Raw genomic sequence first — 14,046 nt, 5'->3', positions numbered from 1 at the left:
TCTTATGCTCCTCACCCCCTCCCCCCGCCCTCCTCCTCCTCCTCACCAGCCCTTGGGCAGCATGTGCCACAGACCATACGGAGTCAAGAGCTCCCAATCATCCCTCTGGACAGGCTGCTAGAGCACACCATCCCCAGCGCTGCTGCTGCTGCTGCTGCTGCTGCTGCTGCTGCTGCTGCTGCTGGTGGTGGTGGTGGTGGTGGGGGGTGCCTTGTGCCTCGACCTACTCAATCCCATATTTATTTTAAGTTTGCCTCGGTTTTCCCTCTACCACCTCCTCTCCACCTTCATGGCTAATATAGCACTGGGATGTCTATAGTTTTATTCCACTTTTGTCAACCTCTGCTGCCCAGAGTCAGCGGTTCCCCCACGTTCCAGGCTTCGGTTTTGATCATCTCCAACCATTTCCATCTGCAGCCGCAAAGTGCTTCCGATTGGATTTTATTTTTACATTATCTGGCTGGTCTGATGAGCTTCTCTAATGCATACAAAATCTCACAGCTGTGGCGGACGGCTAAGGCCCTGCCGCCGCCGCTGCCGCCTCCTCCTCCCCCTCCTCCTCTCTGCAGGGAGGGCCAAGTGATGGCTTACCGAATATCGCCCTTGTCTTCCCTGCTTAGCGGGAGAAGTGATGACACCGAAACTCATTAGACTCTGATAGAAGTCCAGAAAAAAATTCTAATAATGAACCTGAAGTGCTATTGGAAATTTAAGAATATCATTTATATTCACACATTTGAATGTTATCGTCTCAGATGTGAATTATACAGCCGAGGTGTCTTGGTGATAAAGCCTTTTCTTCTATCAGGTCCATCATCAGATCGTAGCCAGTACAGACTGGGATCCTAGTTGCAATTAGCTCCCAGAGAACCAATGTAATTACCGAGAGCTGTTATCATTGCATTACCAGTTACAGAGATTACCAATAATCACAATGTCTGCATTTACGAACCTTCCATTAGCAGATGTCCTCAGTTTGACATCAAGGAATATGTTGGGTTTCAGCCTGTTAGGTAATATGCCTTTTGCACATTTAGAGACAAAAGTCAACACAGCCTCTATTCACTTGGCACTGGCACTCATTTCGGATGATTAGTTTTTTTACAATAACAACCTTCCTGTGAGTAGATACTGTTGAAACAGACGAGCGGGTGCGATAAGCTGAGAGCCAGAGCACGGTTTGTTATAGCTGGACTGTGCACGTCAGTATCAGTTGGTGTCCAGAGCGAGCGGCGCTGAGGAGTCAGGTGCTGCACGGCTCTAAGGGGCTGCATTGCCGCCGCATATATTCACATCATTAGGAAAACTTGTCAGCATATGACTAAAGACAACAAGAAAAACCTCTAGGTCACACCACTGCAGAGGGTCATGACGTGCTACAGGGACAAGAAGACCTTGGCTGCGTAATACATAAGTTGCAACACAACAAGTTTCTATAAAGAAGACAGTATGCCCTGATGGATTTTAAAGACATGTTTATTGGTGGAATTAAATTGTCCAAAATAAACACTAGTCTTAAAATAAAAAATGTTCAAACAAACTTTTCCAACAGCATTTAAGCTTTTTTTTAAACAAAACAAATAAAGAAATGTAGGGGGGAAAAAATCTGAAAATAAAATGTTAAACATTATTTTCATAAAATGAACATTGCACAGCACTCGTAATGTAAGTGAGAGGTGAACAAGAAGTAACAAGTGCAGCTGCTTTAATTTAACACTTTTTCATTTTTTAAATAATTTAACATTTAAATACATTTTTCAGATAAAATCAAAAGCAAAATAAATATAGCAAGTCAGCCTAAATCTCAACAAATAATAAGGTTTGTGGTGTTGCCCGTCTTTGTTGGGACGTCTCGTCCATATATTTTACACAATGATAGTAACCATCTGCTGTTGGTCGGAACTTAAATATTCCAAAAAATAATCCAAACTATCGATGTATTTTGGGCGCCCCCGCTCTGTCGCCGCTGCTGGTGTGTTCACAAGTTTAACCTACCACCCTACCCTATGGCAACAAGCGTGATTGGCAAGAGGTGAATCATTGGCAATAGATCCTCCAAATGATTGGCATTTTGTTGCGTCAATAAATGAACAAATCTGCGCAAGACATCATCAAAATGATCTCACTAATTTTATTCCGATGTCGATGAAAAAAATATTGCGATAATTATCATTTTATCGCCCAGCACCACCAGAGATGCCATCGAACCAAGGTCTCCCTGAGAGCTGCGTACTCCCCACATATACATGAAACTGCAGCATCGGGTATGAAATGGAATCGGTATTGACTTTTCATCTCTGTGGATGAGACTGCGATCTCAGCCGAACTGATTTAAGGAATTCAAATGTATTTTCCAAGGATTCCTAGGGCGTGAAGAGCGCTCTTGGCCAATCGGGGGAATCCTAATTTATGACGGAGGCAGATTTAAAGATTTGGAATAAAATAAGTCCTGGGGCCAATACGGCTGATGAGACAGACACCTGAAGCAATGCCTCATTAAGTAAAAAACGAAACAACACCTCCAACCTGCACGGACAATTCGCTGTGACAAAAAATATGTAACAATGATCAATAGCGATGAGAGCAGTATGCACATTACTGCACACACAATCACACACACACACACACACACACACACACACACACACACACACACACACACACACACACACACACACACACACACACACACACACACACACACACACACACACACACACACACACACACACCCAGACAGCAGTGTGACTGCATTATAATAGAGTCAATAAATGGTTTGGTTTGCACTTTCCCGGCCGAGCCGTCCGCCATTAAACTATGTGAGATGAGTGCCACCGTTTCTAAGGCTTATCGGGCCTAATTTGATGATCTGTCATGCATGCAGAGCAGCGCCAGGCTTCACACATCCATCTCAGACACTGAATTTTAGCAGTTTGCCTCCTTCTCCCTGGCGACATCAATATTTGGACATGTGCACATGGCAAGCACAATTCACAAGCAGGCCGACAGTCAGCGGTCACACACACGCAGCCGCTCATGCAAGACACGTCTTACGGTCATTTTACATCAAGCGTGATTTTTTGCAATGAAAAAAAAATAATAATAATGTGTCACTGAATTAAGCCATGCACATTCAACGCGATACTCCCTTTGTATCCCATGTATGGCGCTACCCGATGGGCTGTAAAACCCTGTGATGCACACGAGAATCTAAATATGAATATAAATTTGTGCTGCAGCTGATTTTTCCTCCGCATATTTGAGACGCTGTGTTTATTCTTGATGTGAAATGGCCATTACACACATAGACAGGCACACCAGCACACACAAACAGTACACACACACTACACACGCACTACACACACACGCACGCACGCACGCACCCACACACACACACACACACACAGGCTTCCAAGCTTGTGTGTCCGTAGGCTGCCACATACACTTGAATGCATGAATAGGCCTCACACAGTTTGCCTGGAATCCAAGATGAACCAGATGAACACAGTCATGCTGCCAAGATCATTGAGACAAACACGTCACGCACATGCACCTGTCCATTTCATGCACATGCATACTTATGGAACCACGACGCACATATCACGCATACAGCGACGAGGGACCTGCTGTGAATAATAATTTTGTTTGCAGAGCTGATTTGAGGGGCTATTAAGGGTGCTTAGGTGGGGGATCTCATAAATATGTGATGAGGTGACATTGGCATGAGTTGATGAGGTTGTAAGTCAGCAGCACAGGGTTTAGAAACCCAACGCTAATCCACTCAGGGATCACCAGAGCCGAGCCATCGTCACCGTGTGGTGATGTCAGCGGTGGCCATGCTCCCCCATCAACACGAGAGCTTTCTAGTTAATTCAACCGACACATGGCTCACTTGTGACAAGCCAAAGCACCAAAAGTTAAAATACCTCTATTGAGAAAACATGAAATACTTTTCCTTTTTTATTTTATGTCAGTATAAACATGGCTTTTCGCAGTTTACAAACTGAAATGCAGGAATTCCACGGCCTTAAATATCGAGATTATTTAGATACAACACACGGGGCGGTTCAGGGAGCTTCCGTATTCCATGGAGGAGAAGACACTTCAGTGTCACACGGTGTTACACCCAAGAACATGGCTGCCGACCCACGGCACAGGCTACGCAGTAACCTTTGCAAAACCCCCTCTAACCCCCCCCCCCCCCCCCTTTAAAAAAAAAAGAATAATGAAAAGATCCTTCTCCGGGGACCGCTCGCTGGCTGCTCCGCCGGCGGCGCCGCGACTCATGGCTCGTCGTTGGGTTGCCGCCATCGCAGCAGCTCGGCACTGAGTCGTCCATTTGTATTCAGAGCGACGCTCCACACAGATGGCAGGTTGCTTGTTCTTCTTGTCCACCCCCCCCCCCCCCCCACCCCCCGAACCCCCCCAAACCCCCACTTCCACGTTGAGGCATCCTCCCTCCAGAGATACTGAGCTCAGGCTGCATTAACGTGGTGACACCTTGTCCTCCGCCCACAGCTGGACGCTGAGGCCAGCGATCTGCTGAAGGAGCTGCAGAACAAACTCAACACGGTTCTGGATGAACTCAGCGGAGTGTTTGGCTCCAGGTGAGAAGGAGCGAGAGTGACTCATTGTGACGGTGTGTGTGTGTGCGTGTGTGTGTGTGTGTGTGCGTGCCTTTTTTAGTACCTGTCCCCGGTGTCCGAACGCACGCGTTTGCGTGTGTGTTCCGCGCCTTTGTATTTTATTTTGTTTTTATTTTTTTTTGCGCGCCAATTAGGGGTTTGCACGACTACTGATTTTTGAAAGTCGGCGTCAAAGCTGCACAGACCAACGCTAAAAATTAAATCAAAGCCATCCTCCGCTTCCGCTGTGCCTACACGGACTCCGAATCAAACATGTCCAACAATCATGTCCAGAGAAACATCAAAACGGAATGTAAAAGCAAAAGGAACCACAACGACAGTAGTGCCTGCCAAAGCATCCGCTGATTTCCTGGGGAAAAATAAATGGCCGAGCGGCTTGGAAACAATTGTGACGACTATTCTCTTCTGTTCCGTCCTCTACCGTCCAGTTTCAAGCCTGTTATTGAAGATTGTGTCAAGCAGATGAACCAGGAGCTGGTTCAGATGAAAGGCCCGGCCAAAGGGAGCAACGCTGCCATGGATGCCGAGACAGTTCTCCGGCCGCTCATGGACCTCCTCGATAAAAAGTGAGTCTCGGCGAATCGCCGGAAAAATGGGCAACGTACATTTGAAGGGACACTGATGTGGCTTTTACAAGATCAGAGTCACAATTTTTATGGCTTTCCCCTTTTTCTGTCAAGGGTATCGAAAAAAATTGTGCATTGCAATGGACAGACGGTAAAATTGGAATGGGGAAATCATCAAATAAATCATGATCTGAAATGTCTCCAGATATCATATGTATATCTGAATAACTGGGATATTATAATATATTAAAATAATCTAATGATGAGGCCTCACACCAGGGATTGGAAGTATGAAAAGAACAGTTCATTTAATTGCATGCAAATTTTTTTTTTTTGGTTGGCGCATAATGAACAACTTGGCTATGTATAAAACGATGGTGAAAAGTGCAGAAGAATGAAGCGTAGCCTGTGGAGCTTCCGCTGCCCAATGGAGCGGCTCATTTAAGCAGCCAATCCCAGCCACTCTTCCTGCCCCTCCGCCGCATCCACCTTTTGGGGCTCTACTCTTCCGCCCAATGGGGGGGACTCGAGCTCATCGCTTCTATGTTTCAAAGCTCTCCAAGTTTTTGCTCAAGCCTTGCAGGGGAGTGATGGGAAGTAGACGCAGTTCACACCAAACTCAAATGATAAATGATACAAATTTTGAAGTGATTCAACAGGAGCTGTGTCCGTCAGACAAACTCCAGAAAAATCTCAGCAAAAAAAATAAAATCAGCGACACAGGACAGTAGGCTTGGGTGATATCCAAAATGTTATCATGTTGCACGATATTATCGTTGCATATCGGCGCATTTTTGGTGTCATTCAATTACGATAAAAAAACTATAAAACCAAGTAATAAATACACTCTGTATTTGTTTACTTTGGAGAAACTGTGAACCTTTATGGTGGATCTCGGAGAGCAGATCGCTTCATGCCACTCCAACTAGGAAGTTGCGCATGGGCGTTGACCTGACAGGAAAGGACTTCCCGCGCGAACAGTGACCAAGCGAGCGCGAGTGAGGAAATATAAGCACGTCATTGAAAAAAAAAAATAATAATAATAATAATTTCACTTCCACCACGTCCATCTAATTCCTCGCTGTACATCCGCTTTGTGCGCACAGGTGAATTAGCATTGTCCTGCTGCTCCCTGAGGTCCAGCGGGCGGACGACGATATTTTGATATCGTGAAAATATTGCCTGTGGTGGCAAATATCGCGGTATTTGATATTATCCAATACCGACCCGAGCCTACAGGATACCGATGACAATTCAATTCAATGTCAAACTAAAATCCCAATGACTCTCCCGTAAGCCTCTATTCTGTTATTCATGACGAGCGTTTCAATTCCATCTCATCTCCGACTCCTAATCAGAATTGATTCCACCCAAGCAGACAGGTGAGTCACAAATCGAAAACTAGTAGTGCAGTTTTTATTAACAGCCATATTCCTTGTTCTATTGTACTGCCGACTCAAACACTTGTTTCTCCATGCTTATGCACCGCGGCACATTCAACAAATATCTCAATCAATCCAGAAGCCAACCTAAAATAATGTGTTTACTTATTTGCATCGTACATCTTTGGGAGAGCCGTCGGGTTAGTATGGCTCAACTAAGCCCTACTGATCAGACACTTGTCAAACCAACATTGAGGCCAATGGGGTATTACAGAGAATCCTCTTAATGATATGCAAATGCTAAATCCTTCTTCATATCTCCTAGACCATGCTTTTACAATAGAGTGAGATTAAAGTTTAAAGCGGTTGCATTTATTCCTGTTGTTGTTTTTTTTTTTTTTTTGTCAACCGTTTTGTCAACCTGTCGCCTTGTTGACTTTTTTTTTTTTTTTTTTTCGGCTTGAAGTCACAAAACGGTAATTGCCCTTTCCTTTGCCTGTTTGCAGTTTGATGTTATTTGCCAAGATTTGCGAGAAGACGGTGCTGAAGCGAGTCCTCAAAGAGCTGTGGAAAATTGTGCTGATCACCATTGAGAGAACAATTGTTCTGCCCCCACTCAGTGACCAGAGTGTGAGTGTCTGTGTCTCTCCGTTGCCCTCTCTTTTCGGGCTGGCGGTCCTCAAGCCCCGCCCCCCATTCCCTTTCATTCTCACGCCCCTTCTCCCTCTTTCGTTCCTTTCCCTTTTTCCCCAAGTGGTTCACATTTCTTTTCCTGTGGATCCTGTCTGTACCTGCCTCTTTGGTTGTTTGCCTCCCCTCCTCTCCGTTTGACTGTCCCTCTGTCCATCCCTACATCACACTTTTTTTTTTTTCTGTCAGTCCGCCTCGGATTCTTTTTTCATTTCTCTCACGCGTCTCTCACCCATTTCTCCGATGAGAAATGGCCAACATTAACATGGCCTCGCCTCAACCTCATAAGTCTCATACGCAAGCTTATGTAAATGCCAAGTAATCCTTCCAGATTCGGAAACAAGTGAGGCACTCAGTTAAAGTGCCCACCAGACATTATGCTTTTAACAAAGCAATCTCATTATTGTTGTGCTACTGTACACCTCGTGCGTAGTATTGAATTTTTGATGAAATGGGATCACTTCTCGGAGAGCCTTTGCAAACTAAATGTTTAGTATAGCATCACGGATGCTTTCAACCCCTGAAGGCACAAACCATCCATATGCATCAAGTGGTCCCGTTTAAAATAGTGAATGTTTAGGTGCAGCGTGAATCAAGGTGACAATGCCTACAAAGGTCAACGTTATTCAAGCTGATATATTTTCTTTTTTTTTTCGCACAATAATGTCTTTTCTCTCTTTTTTGGGGGGTTTTGTATGACTCTTGAGACTCTCCGAGGACCCCCTTGAAGCTGTGTTCATAAATACGTACAGTAACATTCATGATCATTTTATGAACCATTATTTTGAATGGTCAACTGTAAATTGTTGTTGACGTTGACGTGCCACCTTGCATCGCCCTCTCCTCGACAGCAAGGTGCTCAGATGATCTTCAGCGCCGCCAAAGACCTGGGACAGTTGTCCAAACTGAAGGTAATTATCAGAGCGGGATCTTTTCCCAGCGACTCAGTGGTAGCATTACCAGGTCCCCCCCCCCCCCCCGGCGACCAAACGGATTTACCACAGCTCTGCTCTCATCCCAGCAGAATAGTGTGAAACATGGCATCTTCATCAGACAAAGATTGTGACTATGTCCGTAGTCATTCCCAGAAAAATGTGGTCAACATGGCCAAGACGGCGATGACACGCTTCAGAATTCATCAATGCAGTCCTGCTCGTGTCTAGTTCGGCTAGTGCTGTTAAAAGGCAGGGTGGTGCGATCAGTTTTTTCATGCCATTCCCTGCCTGGCCCTGTGGCCCCGTCGAGGCTGGGATTCTTATCAGATAAGCCTGCGATTCCAGCGGGATTCTTTCCACCCGAGTCGACTTGCTATCATCTTGGCAGTGGAATGCCGGCGGTACAGCGAGATTAACGCTCCAATTTCTGCTGGTCGTGAGTTATGTACAGGCTGGGAACATGTTGTAGCAAGCTAAATCTGGGCAATGCACAGAATGGCTAGCCACTAAAGCACAAAGCTATACGGTCAGGTTGGTTTCTAATTGCTCCCTTGAGCTTACCCCCCGCCCCCCGAGCCCTGGGTAGTGAAGCGTTGGAATGGAACATTGAAAAGGTTTCACGCTGATGGCCTATTATTCGCCATTCTTGTGTGGGATGGTCTCAGAGGGCATGCATTTAGGGATATTGGAGTGTGTGTGCGTTGTAAACACGTGTTTATGCATATATTTCTGTTTATGTGAATGGTTATACATATGTATTGCAGGTCGGCATTTATCAAATATGCGATATTTAAAATCTAGTGCTCAGATACCTTTCGAACAGAATGTTGAATGGTGGACCTCTGCCAGAGTATTCTTCTGGCTCCTTCCCATAAGCATTGGAGAGATCATCTCCTCATCATCTCAGATAATGATTTACCTCCTAATTAATTTAAATTGCTATCCTTTGTCAGCCATTGCCTTTTATCTTTCATAAATAAGACTAAATTAAGACTTTTAACGTTAAGTATTCCACCCATGTAATGCCTTGGACATAATGCTTCACACCTCAACCGAGTTAGGGCATCTGTAAAAAACCAACGGATGGAGGTCTTTTCGCTACAGGAGCATGTTATTCGAGAGGAAGCCAGAAGTCTGACGCCACGGCAGTGTGCAGCCATGGACCTTGTGCTTCCCACCATCAAGGTGAGTTTCTTGGTCTAAATGTTCCCCCGGAGCCATCGGCCTCTGGTAATCTGCTGAGCTCAACAGGGATATTGGATAGCGGCATCAAATCCCAGATACAGATTTGCTGTGGGCTCAAATCAGCATGCCACGGATCAAAGACACTTGGAACTCATGGGCGGTGACGAAGCAGATCGGATCAATTTGAACGTCACTGGCAGGGAGCTTGGATTTTTTTGTCTTTGAATGCTGAAATGGATAGCATCGAGTGCAACAGAAATACACCGTGTTTAAGAGGTTAATTTTAGTTCTGAGTTTGTTTTTTTTTAAATCCGCTCGTATAATATTGTCCTCTATTAGATCACGTATTGCTTTTTTTCATTTGGCTGATCGTCAAAGCAAGGTATAGTTTTGTGTAACGTCCCATTACAAAATACGCATTTTTACTGTACCACAGTATATGCAACAGAAAAGTCATATAACTGCTGCCAGTAAAGGGGTTTACTGTATTGGATTATGCCAATTACAAGTTGTAAGTTATGGAAATTAAAATTCCAAAACTGTAACAGTGGCAAGGATTTTGTGGCAACAAAATAAGAAAAAAAATGTCATAACACAGCACGGTGATTTATTCAAATATGATTCATTACAGAAGAACAAGAATACAAATAACATGTAAATACCAAATTCGCATCTGCTCAGTAGCCCACATCTAAAGCCCAAATCTCCAAAAATATGATTTTTTTGTGCTTATACTGTAGATGGCTTAAGAAGCTTTATAAATCTCTCTATGAGTCTATATACGAGTACACTTGGTGATTATTCCACTGAAATAACCTTCAACACGTAAGAAATTTCTTAATGAACTTTAGACCTGTGAATTGTAATGGATATGATTATGGCGAAATGAGTTTGCCCAGCAAATGTACCCCTATCAAACAGCAATCTCACACCCAATGCATTTCAAATGATTCAATATACTTACACCCGTACATACATCTCCTCTTTGAGGAGAGGTTTACGGTGAGCACACATTCACTATACTGCACCACCATCCCGCCTCACATTAATATGCTTCAACACATTTCACACATTCATAACAAAGCTGACAGGCAACCGCAGTCAACTACTGTCAATGCTTCCAGGAAGATTTATTAGACAAATTTTGTTTAAACCCCCCCCAAAACTCCCAAATCACAGATTCGGGAGTTTTGGGGGGGGTTGATCAACCCTTTCGCCCAAATACTTAATTCCTTTCCTCTCAACAGCAGCTTCTGCCTTAATAAGATCCAGTCACGGCCTTTTCCCTGCACTCACCTTCTGCAGTGGTGAGTGGTCACGTCTCTTGACAGGCAGGCAAAGCCCCGTCTCCCCTACTCTTTCAGGCTTATCAGCACACCACGCGTTGCCCATCTAAGCATGGTGCTCAGCTGGAAACGCATGGTAATTACCTATCGAGGTGGTTATTACCGCTGTCTTTCAGCTGCTCTCCCCAGTATATCTGCCCTCTCTCTCTCCCTGGAAATGCACTAAATCCATCTTCTGCTCCAGTGAAGTCTCCCATGCAACGGTAGCCAAAGAATGTCAGCTACCGGCAGTTGGTCACGATAAGTGACAGGTTAAGGTTTCTACTTAGTTTGGTTACATTTCCACACCGGATATTCCCAGGGTGAAGGAGCAGCACTTTGTAAATATGCCGTTGTTGTTTTTTTGTCTCTGCAGCAATACTTCCACGCAGGAGGAAACGGGTTGAAGAAGACTTTCCTTGAGAAGAGCCCTGATCTGAAGTCTCTGAAATATGCGCTCAGCCTTTACACTCAACCTACAGATGCCTTGATCAAGAAATATATATGCACCCAAACCTCTCAAGGTAAGGAGCCCTGTTTGGTATTGGTTCAAGCTCACATTCACCGAATAATGAATGAAGTGATGAGTGAGAAATTATGAATTAAATGAAGAATTGTCTTCTAAATAAAATGATCAATTTGGAAGAAGTAATGAGTAAAAAAATAAAATAATAATAATAATAATAATAATAATAATTATAATCGATTACTGAATTCAGATTTTTTTTTAATTCTACAATTAACCAACTGCATTTTCTGCAATTTTCTTCAACAATAAAATAAATCCTTTCAAATACAATCTTGAGTTGCCTTTTCCAATAACTCCTGATTATATGAGCAAAATGAAGTGCTTTTAAAAATAATTTTTGAAAATTTAAAAATAATGAAAATGATTTTCTCTCTATGCAGCTGTGACATGGGAGAGACTGTTTTTCCGCAGCCCGTTGCCCTGCTTTGGGGTCGTGGTTTTGCGGGACATAATTGTGCACATTTGTTCTATTCTTTTCCCCCTCGTCGGTATTGGAGGCTAGGGTGAGGTGTGAGGACTACAGTCAGGCTCAGGTTAGGTTCAGAGGAAAACATAATACCCTATTGGACTAAAGTAAGGGTTCAATGACCCTAGATGCAAAATGCAGTGAACATGAGGAGTCCCATTGTGATACTGCCTCTCCACTGTATTTCCGCTTACAGCTGTGGTTTTTAGATGAGCAACAGAAGCAACTACGGCAACTGTGGGGGTACAGCGAGCGAGGGCAAAGACCTTGCTGAATGGTTCAGTGTTGTTTCAAGAGTTCAGCGAATAATTCTTTGATGCTGGAATTGCATTTTTATTTGGGGTCTGAGTAGATGAATCTTAAATCTTAAATGGATGAGCACTTTTATATGTGCATAAAATCACAACAAAGGATATGCTAATGCCAATGTGTTTGCACTTTCTATGTCCTTTATTAATTGAGCGAACTGAGAGTGCCCTGGTGTTCTGCAGACTCTCTCGCTTCTCCGTGTTTTCCGTCTGAAGACTGTGGGGACGGGCGGTGTTGGTCCCAATGTCAGCTCCGTCTCCAGCCCTGACGGTGTCCACTGGACATTGGAGTAATTGTGTTTCTCGCCGCAGTGATTCCAGCATTTATCTCCGTTGCTGCAACTAAATACAAATATAATTGTGGCTAGCTTCGGTCGGGCCTCACGCTGTCTCCATCTCTCCCTCTCCCTCTCTCCCTGAGTAGCCCTCCTCCACCCCTCTTTCAGTGAACTGCATGAAAACACATTAAAACATTGAAGTCACACATCAGAATATCAGACCATGCAAAAATGAATTAGTCCACAAATTCACCTCTTTGACATGTTTTGTTTACCCTCCTCTATGTCATATTTTCAACTTTCTTCCTCCTGTCTGCATTTTCTCCACGAAGGCACGAGTTTCGCGGGTCAGTGCAGACCCCCCCCCCCCCCTCCATTGTCACTGTTGACCCAGTTCTTTCCGTGTTTTCAACCATCTGTCAATACGTGAAAGTGTTGAGGCCCCCCCTTCTTTTCCCATGTGGCTGCAAGAATGCAGATATACCTTAAGGTGTCTGGAGAGATTGGGGAGGGAATTTAGCCCAGTGGAGCCGTGGAGCTTTAAGCTCCCGGTTGCCTCGGCCGTGCGCAGCCTTGCGGAACGCTGCGCGGGGCGGACGGAAAGGAAACAGGCTGGTGATGGTCGCCAGCTAGTCAGCCAGCCAGCCAGCAGGCTCAACCAGCGTCTCCTCCCTCACTGACGAGCAGATGGGAAAAGATGCACGGTTGCGTGCTATTTTAAGGCGCTCTCGCGCTGCCTTTCTGTCTCTCTCCCCCTCACCCTTTTGCTCTATATATCTTACCCTCATTACTCTCTTTCAATCTTTGACCGCCCACCGCCCCCCTTCCCACTCTTCTTCTACTCGTCTCTTTGTGTTCGGTGCCTAACTACATTCTCACCGTTTTTCGATCGCCCCCCGGTCTTAAAGGGACGGTTACGATTTTTCGTCTTGTTCCGTCTCGGATTTATACACCGCTCGTGCGGTACAGAGCAGACTGCAAACGCGAAGCTCCATGCTCACATCACAACTGCAAAGCAAGAAACGGGGGACAAATCGACAACCTGCGTAACGGGGGACAAAAATCAGCCTTCCGCCAGTTAGTGAAGTCAGAGGCTCATCACGTCAGCTTTGCCTGAAATATGGCGTGAGCTTTCGCTTCTTTTTTTTAGACTGTATTTGTTGCTGCTCCTTATCTAAGGTTTAATGTGATTTCCCTAAGGGGGGGAAGTGAGGTGGCAGAGGCACATTAGGTCAGTAAGCAGCGCGGGGGAATGGACGACGCCTGACATGCGACGTTGGAACCTGGATGTATAAATCACGACCGCCAGTGCACTCAGAGGGGGGATGCACTTAGACGACGCCGTGCAGCGGTTTATTCCAGCAAATTATGTTAGGGTATTTTTTGCAATGGGTAGGATGCTACAGCATGCCGCATTTGTTATTATTTTGACAGAAAAGTGCAAGTTCATAACAGAAAGATACAAACCGAACGTCAGTGAACCAAACTTACCGCTCAAATGAGCTCCCTCTTTATTCTTTTTTCCCCACCAGCTATAGTGGCTGGATAATTGCGGCTTCCAAGTGTACGATAATTATTAGAAAATGTTTGAAAACCTGTTAATGAGCCGACAGGACTCTTTCACAAGCGGGCTGCAGCGTAAGTTACACTTGCAGATTCACTATTATCACACGGTCGGATGTTTTCGTGTAGTGTGTTGGTTTTATGTTGCAGCTGTGACTCAGTAGCAGGATTTT

The 14,046-nt window shown here is 44.8% G+C and overlaps 1 protein-coding gene across 1 annotated transcript in view; it reads left to right on the top strand.

Moving 5' to 3' along the window:
- Positions 1-14,046, top strand: part of unc13c (unc-13 homolog C (C. elegans)) — a gene marked incomplete at both ends in the record, with an annotated part of 116,851 nt that overhangs the window by 96,280 nt on the left and 6,525 nt on the right. Inside the window, 6 exons of the mRNA XM_079997408.1 lie at positions 4,519-4,607; positions 5,075-5,212; positions 7,101-7,224; positions 8,136-8,195; positions 9,324-9,404; positions 11,106-11,253. Of these exons, the coding sequence (XP_079853534.1) occupies positions 4,519-4,607; positions 5,075-5,212; positions 7,101-7,224; positions 8,136-8,195; positions 9,324-9,404; positions 11,106-11,253 (640 nt within the window). The remainder of the gene's footprint in view (positions 1-4,518; positions 4,608-5,074; positions 5,213-7,100; positions 7,225-8,135; positions 8,196-9,323; positions 9,405-11,105; positions 11,254-14,046) is intronic.

The sequence above is a fragment of the Zeus faber genome, assembly GCF_960531495.2.
Source record: "Zeus faber genome assembly, chromosome: 3".
Taxonomy (NCBI): Eukaryota; Metazoa; Chordata; class Actinopteri; order Zeiformes; family Zeidae; genus Zeus; species Zeus faber.
This window is presented reverse-complemented; position numbering and strand designations above follow the sequence as displayed.